This window comes from Mustela nivalis, assembly GCF_964662115.1.
Source record: "Mustela nivalis genome assembly, chromosome: 15".
NCBI classification, from domain to species: domain Eukaryota; kingdom Metazoa; phylum Chordata; class Mammalia; order Carnivora; family Mustelidae; genus Mustela; species Mustela nivalis.
The window spans coordinates 71621650-71635157 of NC_139034.1; the positions used below are offsets into that span (position 1 = coordinate 71621650).

The window sequence follows — 13508 nt, forward strand, 5'->3', positions numbered from 1 at the left end:
TCTTATTGACAGGAATACTAGACAAAAAAGGAAAAGCCATACCTTCAAATTATGAGACAACTTATTTCTGACCTGAAATTCAATACCCAGCTAAACTAGCTAGTAAATATAAGAATAAATTTAAAAGATTTTCAGATTAGCAAGCATACACAAATACATATTTTGTTATACCTTTTGTAGAAAGCTGTTGGCAAAGGGAGTGATCGAGAAATAATAAGATAATGGGGTTTAGGAAACTTATATTGAAAACATCAGTTTAGGGAAAAGTTGACTATGGCAGGGAAATTTGTAAGCTAAAAGGGAAAAGAATTCAGCTTAAAGTGATATTTTGGAATGTATGGAAAAGAAATAACTCAGCATTTGATAGATCTGCTAAAACATTTAAGGAAAAAATAAGATACATACATAGAAAGATGTGATAGATGCAAGGCATGCTATGTAACTAATAGATATCATGGCAATTATAGATTATGGTGGAATAAAAGCTTTATTGGAAAAGAAATATAATCATAATACACTAGCTCTGAAGTAAATAATGTATTTGTAAACATTACAGTAATCAAAACTTTGCTAAAGCTATATTATTTGGATGACAAAAAGGAATGGAAATTTGGTGTTATGGAAAATCAGTAACTATTATCAAGAATTGACAATGAAGAAACAGAAAAACTGCCTATTTATTAAAAGCTGCATAGGCGTGTAAGGCTAATGCTAGGAAAATTAATCAGGTTGATTATTACAGTTTATAGGAGCAGGAAACCGGTATATAAAGTGCTTGGCAGAGAAATGCTATCTTTTCTTAACATAAGCCTTTTGGTATTACTCAGTTTTCTACTAGATGTGTTTGTTACTCTGATAAATATAAATATAATTGTAAAAATGAAAGAGAAACCCTACATCATGGCTTATCTGGACCTGCATGATCTTGTCTTCCACATCTCCAGCCTCATTAGCTAATTAATTGCTCGCCTCTTCTACACAAACCTGACATCTACTCTTCCCACAGATATACTCCTCATTGTTTCAGTTCTTCCAACTGTTAATTCTAGGTCTTTCATTTTCTCTTTAAAAACAACAATAATTTTGGGGTGGAGTCTTTGGGTTTTTTTCCACATAGTATCATGGCATCTGTGAAGAGAGAGTTTGACTTCTTCGTTGTCAATTTGAATTCCCTTTATTTCTTTTTGTTGTCTGAATGCTGAGGCTAGGACTTCTAGTACTATGTTGAGTAATAGTTGTGAGAGTGGGCATCCCTGCCATGTTCCTGACCTTAAGGGAAAAGATCTCAGTTTTTCACCATTGAGACTAATACTCGCTATGGGCTTTTCATAGATGGTTTTTATGATATTGAGGTATGTTCCCTCTATCCCTATACTTTGAAGAGTTTTAATCAAGAATGCTGTATTTTGTCAAAGGCTTTTTCTGCTTCAGTTGAGAGGATCATATTGTTGTTGTCTTTTCTTTTACTAATGTGATCTATCACGTAGGTTGATTTGTGAATATTGAATCACCTTTGCATCCCAGGAATAAATCCCACCTGGTTATGGTGAGTAATCCTTTTAATGTACTGTTGGATACTATTTGCTAATATCTTGGTGAGTATTTTGGCATCCATGTTCATCAGGGATATTGGTCTGTAATTCTCCTTTATGGTAGGGTCTTTGTCTGGTTTGGGGATCAAAGTAATCCTAGCCTCATAGAAACAGATACTTCTCCAAAGAAGACATACAGATGACTAACAGACACATGAAAAAAAATTATCCTTATCACTTGCCATCAGGGAAATACAAATCAAACCACAGTGAAATACCACCTTACACCAGCTAAAATGGCTAAAATTAACATGACAGGGAACAACAAATGCTGGTGAAGATGTAGAGAAAAGGAAACCCTTTTACACTGTTGGTGGGAATGCAAGCTGGTACAGCCACTCTGGAAAACAGTATGGAGGTTCCTCAAGATGTTAAAAATAGAGCTACCCTATGACTGAGGAATTGCATTACTGGGTATTTATCCCAAAGATAGAGATGTGATTAAAAGAAGGGACACATGCACCCCATTGTTCATAGCAGCAATGTCCTCAATAGCCAAACTGCAGAAGGAGGTGAGATAGCTTTCAACAGATGAATGGATAAAGAAGATGTGGTCCATATACACAATGGAACTTTACTCAGCCATGAGGAAGGATAAATACCATTTGTGTCAAAATGGTTGGAACTGGAGGGGATTATGCTAAGTGAAGTAAGTTAAGCAGAGAAAGATAATTTACATATGGTTTCACTCATATGTGGATATAAGGAATAGTGCAGAGGAACATAGAGAAAGGGAGGAAAAATTGCATGGAAAGAAATCAGAGAGGGAGACAAACCATAAGAGACTCTTGACTCTGGTAAATAAATTGAGGGTTGTGGAAAGGTAGATGCATGGGGAATGGGGTAACTGAGTAATATGCATTAAGGAGGGCATGTGATCAGAGGAGCACTGGGACTTGTATGCAACCAATGAATCATTGAACACTCTATCAGAAACTAATGATGTACTATAGGTTGGCTAATTGAATGTAAATAAAAACAACAACAACAAATTATTATTATTTTTACTTGCAAAAAAAAAACCCAATTTTATCTATTTTTTCTTAAAGTCCTGGTTATCCATTTATCCATTATGTCTCAGTTTTTTTTTCTGACAAAGAACATGTGTACTCCTGTATTCTCCTTGGCACTCTGTAACTGACTTATGAGAGCACTTCTTTAGAGGAAAAAAAAATCAAGGAATTAAAAAACTGGGATATTAGATAATACCAACAGTGGCCTCTTTCCCTCTACCCAGATATCTTGGTTAGTCTGTTGTTATTTATTATTCTGACCCTAAATTTGTTTTCCTATTCTGACTCTAGTTATTAAGCCATATCTCACAAACTTTGCTGATTTTTTGGGGCTTAAATGTGGCTGTTCTTTGTGCTGGATAAAATCTCCAGAGAAACCTCTTCTTTAGCTTTTTCTGGATTTAAAAAAAAAAGATTTTATTTATTTATTTGTCAGAGATCAAGAGAGAGACAAAGAGAGAAAGAGAACAAGCAGGGGAAGAGGCAGGCAGAGGGAGACAGACTCCCTGCTGAGCAAGGAGCCAGGATGTGGGCTAGATCCTAGGACCCTGTGATCATGACCTGAGCTGAAGGCACCAGCTTAACTAACCACTTAACCAACTGAGCCACGCAGGTATCCCCTTTTTTCTGGATGTTAATTCGAGTTCATAGTTCTACCACTTTCATTGAGCTCTGGGTTCCTAGGGTCATAGTAGTTCAGAAGGCTTTCCAAACAGCTCAGCTTTTCATGATTTTCTGGACCATATACAGTCCTCTCTTGGCAATGGTCAGAAATTTACTCCAAACACCCCAAAGTTTGGCAGGCAGAAAGTAATTCTCCAGATCTTCTGAAGCATTCCTTTGCCATACATAATTTTTAACTGGCTCGTGCTTTTTCTCAACTTCTTGCAGGTATATTAAGAGTCTGTAATGCTTTGCAGACTCAATAAATGTATTCGGTAATTACTTAAATACCATTTTATGAATGTGCTTTGAAGATGTAATTTGTCAGAACAGAGCAGTTTCTGGATATATTTCTTGCAGTTCAGGAGCACTTAACCAGATGGCCCCCTATAGTTTTGGAACAGTAAAAGCATCTCGAAAGTAGGCTGACAGTAGAGGAATATGGTCATGGGGGATTAGTGGGAAAGTTTCTTAGGCGCACGATGTTGAAGAAGTGAAAGAAATACTCTACAGAGATTCATTAAAAACTAAGCTAAGTAAAAGTTCTATGCTAAAATTAAAATATGTATTATAATAACATTAAGAAATGTGATCAGTCTTATGAATATAAGTTCTGCATTTATTACGTTTTGACTCTGATATGATGGAAAGTTAATTGGTTTCATTAGGAATAAAACAAATCATAAGTTTTATAGTAATGAGTGTGAATAGGCATTTATATACCTTTTACAAGGCAGGTCAGTTACTATTTCTGAAAATGATCATTTTGAAACTTTTTATCTGGAAATTTATTATCAAACAAGGCTGAAAACTCATTAAACAGATGGTGAAATGTAATTTAACTCCCTTTCACACTCCTTTTCCTTTTATCTTATAAAAGCACATGGGTTTGTCAGCTCTTAATTATAAAAGTCTTATTTGAACTTACTAGATATGTAACAAAACAAGATAGGTGCTAAATTTACCTGATCCTAGGGACTTTCTATTGTATACATTCATTTTTAATTGAATGATAAGAAAATCTTTTCAAGACTTTTGTGAAAGAATCACATCAGAAAAGTTTATATTTCTGGAAAATATGTTCTTAAGGCCCTTAACAGATCCTGGAATGAAAATCATATTCTTTTTTTGTTTGTTTGTTTAATTTTATTTATTTATTTGACAGAGAGAGACACAGAAAGAGAGGGAACACAAGCAGGGGGAGTGGGAGAGGACCCTGGGATCATGACCTGAGCCCAAGGCAGACGCTTTACAACTGAGCCACCCAGGCACCCCTGAAAACCTAATTCTTAAGAATTAGGTATGTGATTTGTACCCATTTATTTGATTTAGAATTAGTATATGATTTGTACCCATTAAAATGTATGGAGTTTAAATTTCATAATTCCCCATCTAAAAAATGTGAAACGTGGGGGCACCTGGATTTCTCAATGGGTTAAAGCCTCTGTCTTCAGCTCAGGTCATGTTCCTGGGGTCCTAGGATCGAGCCCTGCATCAGGCTCTCTGCTCAGAGGGGAGCCTGCTTCCTCCTCTCTCTCTCTCTACCTGCCTCTCTGCCTACTTGTGATCTCTGTCTGCCAAATAAATAAATAAAATCTTTTAAAAATATGTGAAACATGTCACCGGCAAATAAAAGCAAGTTACTTATGTACTTAAATGCTGATTTATTTATTTATTTTTAGAAAGACTTTATTTGTTTATTTGACAGACAGAGATCATAAGTAGGCAGAAAGGCAGGCAGAGAGAGAGCAGAGGAAGCAGGCTCCCTGCTGAGCAGAGAGCCTGGTGCAGGGCTCAATTCCAGGACCCCGGGATCACGACCTGAGCCGATGGCAGAGGCTTAACCCACTGAGCCACCCAGGTGCCCCATTAAATGCTGATTTAAGTAACCATACTGTGTTTTCTCATTGATGAAAATTGATAGCAAAATTATTATATTTCATCCAAGAACACAGTAGCCTTATTAGAAAACTAATTTTCAATGTCTGTTTCACAAATATGCTCATAACTAGAAAATTTGTCCTGTTTCCATGAATTCACTGAAGTATCATATTTTAACTATTCTTTAAAAAAAACCTCCTTATCTTACACCTTAGAATGTATTGCATCTCAACCCATCAGTGCATTTCTTGGATTTATAACAAGGAAAAATATTCCAGGTGTTATCCATTTAAAACAAGCCTCAATGCAGAATATCTGTGTTGCCTTTTCACTTCAGTCTCTGTTATGTCATGGGATATACGTGTGTACCCTCATTGTGACTAGCAGAGGTCATGGAAAGATAAGAAATGTTCACTATGTATCTATCGAAGAAATAAATGAAAGTTATCATTAAGTTGATCACTATATGTAAAATTTAAATGGAACAGGAAAATGAATCTTTCCAATTATCAAATACTAAGAGAAACTCTTTAAAATCAATCTAATTACAAATACTATGCCTTCAAGCTTAGATTACAGTTTCAAAATTCTTGTTCTGTTTTATTCACTCATCCATCCATTCATTCACTGAATAAGCATTGATTTAGTACTATTAGGTGCTAGGTATGTTGATGAGTACAAAATATGATTGAAGGAAGACATTGATAAGAGTGAACATATTATGGAAACAATACCAGTAACAGTTAGGATGTGATATGCTTCTGAGTAAGTAGGGGGAAGGAAGGCTAACAATATATCTCTTAACTTTATTCAACTAGTATTACCGAGTTTGTCTTATGGATCACGAAATTTCCTAAGTAGTAGGCTTACAAAACTGAGTAAGACCACATCTGCTTAGAGTAAAAGATTCCCATCATAAAAATATAAAGGGATGCACTCTGCAGATTTTATACTAAGATTTCTGATATAGCTTCAGAGAATTAGTCATACTTTCAGGAACCTAGAAGGCATTCAGTTAAGATTGAATATAAAACAAATTACCAGAGGATATTTAATGAAATTCTGTGCTATAATTTACTTCAATTAGAACATAGTTATAATTTATATTAAAGATATTGCAACATGCACACAGTAAACGTAATGACTGAATAACAGAAATGTTCAACAGTAACACCTTTGTAGCAGTCAAGCTAACGCCACAATATTTTTGCATTAAAAAACCATGCAATTGGCTCAGTTGGTTAAATGTCTGCCTTCACATCAAGTCATGATCACAGGGTCCTGGGATCAAGCCCCACGTCTGGGCTGTCTGCTCTGCGTGAATTCTGCTTCTCCCTGTCCATCTGCCTGCTGCTCTGTCTGATGTGCTCTTTCTCTCTCTGTCAAATAAGTAAATAAAATCTTTAAAAAATGCAAAATATAGTGATATATATTAATAAGCATTTTTTTTGTCTTGTTCCAGCACCTGTGGTCAGCTATAAGTCAGCTTGATCTATGCCATGCTTGGCTGGGGTTTGCTTAAAGCCCAGACCTGGTCCATGTGTTGGTCATTCTCCTCAGATCACAGAACCCAAAGCACGTTATTGTTATGGTAGAAGTCGGGAACACAAGCCTGCCTGTGCAAAAACATGCCAGCTTCTTCTTTGTTTATTCCTGTACAATACCCATTTGGCCAAAGCAAAGTCAGACAGCAAATAGTAAAGTCATGCAGATGGGGAGGAAGTCAATAATTGTCCCCAAATGATCTAATCTACCAAAATCTTGAAGATTTCTAAATAATACTATGGCATTGTTTTCACTTATTTGCATTAGGTTTTCCATAGACACAGTGCAATACAGAAGAACTATTTGAACTCTTCCTCTATATTCAGAAGATTGCTACATATTTTCCACTTTGATTATATTTTTATAAGCCTTCTTTGTGTACCAATCTGAAAACTTTGTAGTTAAATTTGATCAGGAAGGGGCATATCAACTAAATCATTTAAAATGTTTCTTAATATTTTTAATGTTTTGTACTATTGTTAATATTTTGTGGAAAAAACGTGAACTGATAGAATTATTTCTAAATTAGATACTGATTTCTTTAATGAACTACAAAAATCAGAATAAATTACTAACAGAATTTACTCTTGAAATACTAGTCTGAGTTCCAAATAAGATTGGATTTTCATGTTAAACATTTGGACTCTAATTGTTTTGTTAGGATTGGTTTATTAAAGTATAATTAGTAACATTATCAGCAGAAAAACATGCTGTGCTATAATTAAATCATTTAAATAATCATTTCTTGATGTCTTAATATGCTAGATTTCTCAATTCATTAAAGTAGATAGGAGTTCTCTGTAAATACAATTTATTATCAGTAGTTTGCTTTTCTAAAAATGCTTGAAAATTTAGAATTCTGTTTTGAACTTTTAATAACAATATGCTATTCTGATGTTGATGCATTATGTTTATCTATAAAACATGAAACAAGACAGAAATATAGGGTAATCAGAGCATTTGCAACCTGTTTGCCTTTGCAGTTATGAGTAGAATTCTTTTTTTTTTCTTTAATAAAATATAGATGATTTTGGAAATGCACTCATTTCAGTTTCAATCTAGTAGAAAGTACTTGTATATTATGCCTATGTTTACAGGATACCAGTGTTTTGAAACACAATGCATTATATTTGTTTCTTATATTCCATACTTAGAGTTTGTTCAAACAGGCTATTGAAATTAATAATATAGAGCACTAAGTCAATATAATTGTGGAATTCTTAGATTGTACTAGTATAACTAGTATAGTATAACTAGTATAACACTGTAACTAGTATAATGCTGTATGTTAATTATGCTTCAATAAAAAATATTAAAAATGAATAAACTAAGAGTGTAGAGAAACTAGTAGGTACACAGACATCTCAGAGATCTCACCATTCTTTCCAACCCATGAAATTTGTCACTGAAATGACAAGATGGAAATGGAGCCAGTGGGAATATAGATCCTTACCTAACAGTTGTTTCTCTTAAGAAGATTCCTCAGTGGGTAAGAATATGGACGTGTGCAGGACATGATATGTCCTCAAGGTATTTAAGCATATGCTATCCCTAGAAAACTCAATAAGTAGATCCATTTAAGTGTGATAAGGTCCATGTAACAGATTTTGCATACAAGAGTGTGTGTATGTTATATGTACACTTGCATAAGCATGTGTTCTCAGTCAGTTCTTATTACTAAACTGTTAAGCTGACCTGAATGATTGTTCTCATGTGTTTAAGAAACATGTTAACCTGATAAGTATTTTCTTAATAAGAAAAGTAACAAAAATCTTGCTCATTCCTAATACTTCCCATCATGCATCAGATATTCCCCACCTAATGTCCTCCATTGAATTGTCTCTAAACACCTTTTCCATTTGGAGACACTAGTTGATTCTGTTGTTGTAAATGACTCTTATAAACATTTATTCTACATTCATCCTAATGTAATTTTCAAATGACAGTCCCGTGGGATCAAGCAGAAGGAATTACATGAAGAATCTCTATATGACTCCATAAAGTAAAGAAAGAAAAGCTGTGTTTGGAAAGTGATCAAGTTGATCACTTTCTTAACCAAGTGGCCATGAATCATGTTTCAGTAACAGAGAGCCAAGAGTGACAAGTTCTAAAAGTTTGCTTGTGTGTTTGTTGGTGTTTCAGGGTTACAAAGGATCCTCATGGTGGTGTAAATGCAGGACAGGAGGTGACACTTAACTGTGTCCAGGCTGTAAAAAACTTCAGAGTAGAAGTTCTTACAGTTGAGGGTATGGGGAAGACAACTGTGGCAGCAGGCGCCCAGGGGGTCCAAAAATCTCTTCCTAACCCCCACACTCCTGAACTTTCCGGAACCTGCACCCTGTTCTCCTTTACTAAAATATAATTCACGGTCACAACAATATCAAAAATGAATTTAGAAAGACAGTAAACATAAGCTAGATGAAAGGACTTTATAGCTACAGTCTGCTTGAGATCTGTGGAACAAAGAGGAAGAATTGTGAGAACTAACAATGCTAACTAATTTCTTAAATTTTCACAGCAGAGAAATAGTAACATTTCATAGATTGTCTTCTCAACATCAATTTTAAAAATGTAACTATTTGAATTTTTTCCTCTTGGTCCTTTTCCATGACAGTGAAGTCCAGAGGAGGACAGAGGAGCTGGAATTAGCCTTCCAATACCCCCATTCTCTCAGTCCTAGCCCGAGGGGTCCAGACTCCTTCTGGAGTTCAGTCGGCTTCAGATTTTTTTCTGAAAGCTTTGGCAATCCCTACTTAGATCTCATTGCCTCCAACCTTAGTACTCTGACTCACCTGGACGTTTTTAAGTTTTAGTGGATGGCGTGGGCTATTGTTTTAATAATAATGATACAGTGAACATTTCAAATTTTATTCTTAAATAACTATAAATTTTATTTCATAAACTTTCCTAAAACATCTATAAGAATGTAAAAATTACAAGTCAAATGGTCTTTAAGGTAGGGAAAAAAATCTCTTATTGTGTATTTGTCTTTTTAAAGAACAGAAATGTAACATTTGCCTTTTAAATTAATATACTTGCAAACCTTGAGAGATTATGGACTCAGAGAAACAAACTGAAGGTTTTAGAGGGGAGAGGGATTGGGGGATAGATTAGCCCAGTGTTGGGTATTGAGGAGGGCACATATTGCATGGAACACTGGGTGTTATATGCAAACAATGAATCATGGAACACTACATCTAAATAAATAAATAAATAAATAGAATGAATATACTTTGTGTCCTTCTAGAGTTTTGGCTGGATTATCAGCTATACTGCAGAGAGTCTACCAACCACAATCTTCATTTTCTTTTTCTTGCCCCCAAGAATTTCAATAGTAAAATTGGCATCAATCCACCAATTCGTTCTTTTCTCTTTATTGGATGAGTACACATAGATTGCTTTATCTATATCTTAATTTTCAACATAAGCCTTCAGCAGAATCTCTCATGTTTCATCGCTGTGTAAGCAGATGTGACTTTTATTTTTTCCTTTTCATTGAACAGTTACCTGATTTGAAATTTTTCGCTTGATTTAATCTAACTTTTTTTGATGGTAGATACATCTGTTGTTACCTGTGTTTGGTTGTTATTTTAATGAGTTGCTAGAAGCTGTGACAACAATAGTTGTGCATTTTCCTACTTTCCTACTATTCCTTTATTTTTTTTCATGTATATTTATTTTCAAGAAATGGAATTGCTATATTATCATAGATTTGCTTTATGCCTCTCTAAGATTTTCTTCCTTAAATATTTTTTATTTATACTTATGGGAACATTTTATGATTTAATTTTCTATAAGACATCAAAACTCCTTTAGAAATTTTTCAGTTTTCCAAATGCACGCCAGCATAGGTTATTTAACAGTTATTACAAAATGATCTTTGGGGCAATAAATTTTGATATATAAGGACAATTCCCAAATGTAATTTAAAAGTGATGAACTAGTGTTTAATGGCCTAGAATTAATGTGCATTTATCATTTTAATCTTCATAAAATTTTAAGAAGACTGTATTCACGATTACTTACATAATTTTCAAGCCCTGGTGCAAAATGAAAATGTACCTATTCAAAAGTTACTAAGGGCTCCAAAGAGGTCCTAGTAGCAGGTGTGTGGGCCTTAATAAGCAGGTTACATGCCTGTGTGGCTGGCCCTGTGTGTATTTTTTTAGGCTCATCATTTAGTTTGCAAGCAAATTTTAAAATTGAGCAAAAGAACATCAAAGAACATTTTTACCAAAATGCTTTAGAAGTTATATAATATTAGAACTGTAGAAATGAGATACAAAGAAAGATCATATATCCAACCTAATTTCAAACAATGGAATTCTTTTCTTTTTTTCTTCAAATTTTTATTTAAATTCTAGTTAGTTAACATACAGTGTAATATTGGTTTCAGGAATAAAATTCAGTGATTCATCACTTATATGCAACACCCAGTGCTCAAAGAAGTGCCCTTAATACCGATCACCATCTAGTCCATCTCCCACCCACATCCCTCCATCAACCCTCAGTTTGTTCTCTATCTTTAAGAGTCTCTTATGGTTTGTTTTCTTCTCTCTTTTCTCTACTCCCATTTGTTCATCTGTATTGTTTCTTAAATCCCACAAAGGAGTGAAATCAGATGATATTTGTCTTTCTCTTATTGACTTATTTCACTTAGCATAATACACTATAGTTCCATCCATGTTATTGCAAATGACAAGATTTCATTCTTTTTGATAGCTCAGTAATACTCCATTGTCTGTGTGTGTGTGTGTGTGTGTGTGTGTGTGTGTGTACCATATCTTCTTTATCCATTCATCAGTCAATGGGTATTTGGGCTGTGTCCATAGTTTGGCTATTGTTGATAATGCTGCTGTGAACACCAGGATTCATGTACCCCTCTGAATATGTATTGTGCTATCCTTTGGGTAAATACCTAGTAGTGCAATTGTTGAGTCATAGGGTCATTCTATTTTTAACTCTTTTAGGAACCTTCACACTGTTTTCCAGAGTGGCTGCTCCCGTTTGCATTTTCATCAACAGTACAAGAGGGTTCATCCTTTCCCCATATCCTTGCCAAATCTGTCGTTTCCTGTGTTGTTAATTTTAGCCAGTTTAGGGGTGGTATCTCATTGAGGTTTTTATTTGTATTTCCCTGATGAAGAAGGATGTTGAGCATCTTTTCATGCCTCTTTTAGTCATCTGGACGTCTTTGTTGCATAAGTGTCTATATGTGTCTTCTGCCCATTTCTTAACTGGATTTTTTGTTTTTTGGGTGTTGAGTTTGATGAGTTCTTTATAGATTTTAGATACTAACCCTTTATCAGATATGCCATTTGCAAGTATCTTCTCCCATTCTGTAAGCTGCCTTTTAGTTTTGTTGATAGTTTCCTTTGCTGTCCAGAAGCTTTTATTTGATGAGGTCCCAATAGTTCATTTTTGCTTTTGTTTCCCTAGTCTCTGGCAACATATCTAGTAAGAAGTTGCTATGACTGAGGTCAAAGAGGTTGCTAACAGCCTGTGTTCTTCTCTAGGACTTTGATGGTTTCCAGTCTCACTTTTAAGTCTTTCATTCATTTTGAAATTTTTTCATATAGCATAAGAAAGTGCTCCAGTTTCATTCTTTTGCATGTTGCTATCCAGCTTTCCCAGCACCATTTGTTGAAGAGACTTTTTTTCCATTCAGTAATTCTTTCCTGCAAAGCATGGAATTCTTACATGATTTTCTGATACAACCTGCCTTTAGGACCTTATATCAAACCCATGGGTCCACTTTTGAATGACCCTAGATAGCATTTTTAAAAATTTATTTTATATCTATAAATCTATTTTATCTAGATAAATCTATATTTATTATTTATATCTATCTTATTTTAGCTTGAAATGTAACTTCTGTGAATTCTAACTACTGTCCCAAGTTCTGTCCTAATGAACAATTCAGATAACAATATTTTCTATTCTATTTGGTGGAGCCATACAGAATTGTCAACAATGAGCCTTTTTTGACCTATACAAAATGGTGTTTTTATGTGTTTCCACCTAAAACATAGCAGCTCATTAAATATGTGAAGACAGGGACCATGTAGATACTGTCCCATTACCAAACCTGTACACATACCCTTTCCAAAAACTCTAACAGGTCCTCTCTTCTTCATACTAATCATTCTTTGACTCTTCATCATTATTCATATAAGAAATTTTTGAACCCTTTAACATGTTGGTTGACTGACTTTAACAATTAGGTTTATTAATTTTCCTCTTACAGTTTGACATTCTTTATTGAAAAGAATGTTCCAAATGTTGACTGAGGAATCCTTCTGATACTGTCCCATATTCTATTTTTTAACCTATTCTCTCCCATTGTTTTTTGGGTTCAAAATATAACCTTTTCTGTGGAGAATCCTAGTTCTTTCCACTTCTGCCATCTGAGAGGCATCCTTTCAAAGGGCTCTCACAAACCTATTTGACATAGTGGGCAATAAACTCGGTACTATCAGTACAATGATTACTATGGGGGGTTCTGTTAGGCTCATGTATAACCTCAAAAAGCAAATCAGTAAAAAAAGGAATTCTATTACACAACATGATCTAAATATGTAATTTTCTGATGATTTCTATGAAGACAAAAATAACATGGATCTAATGTAGAGCACTAGATTACTAAAATTTTTATCTAGTGAACATTTCCATCAAGTTTTTTTTTTATGTTTTTTTTTTTTTTTTTATGTTTTTTTTTTAAGATTTTTTATTTATTTGACAGAGAGAGAGAGAGAGAGATCACAAGTAGGCAGAGAGGCAGGCAGAGAGAGGGGGAAGCAGGCTCCCTGCTGAG

The 13508-nt window shown here is 34.6% G+C and overlaps 1 protein-coding gene across 9 annotated transcripts in view; it reads left to right on the plus strand.

Moving 5' to 3' along the window:
- The window catches only part of GPC5 (glypican 5), a 1409494-nt gene that overhangs the window by 481864 nt on the left and 914122 nt on the right, over positions 1–13508 (plus strand). The window contains exon 7 of one of the 9 annotated variants that reach the window (XM_082700900.1): positions 1488–1546. The exons of 7 other annotated variants lie outside the window; for them this stretch is intronic. In XM_082700900.1, the coding sequence (XP_082557026.1) occupies positions 1488–1499 (12 nt within the window). In that variant the 3' untranslated portion in view covers positions 1500–1546. Of the gene's footprint in view, positions 1–1487; positions 1547–6611; positions 7309–13508 lie in introns of those variants that run through there. One more of the 9 variants, XM_082700898.1, reaches the window with a different exon arrangement.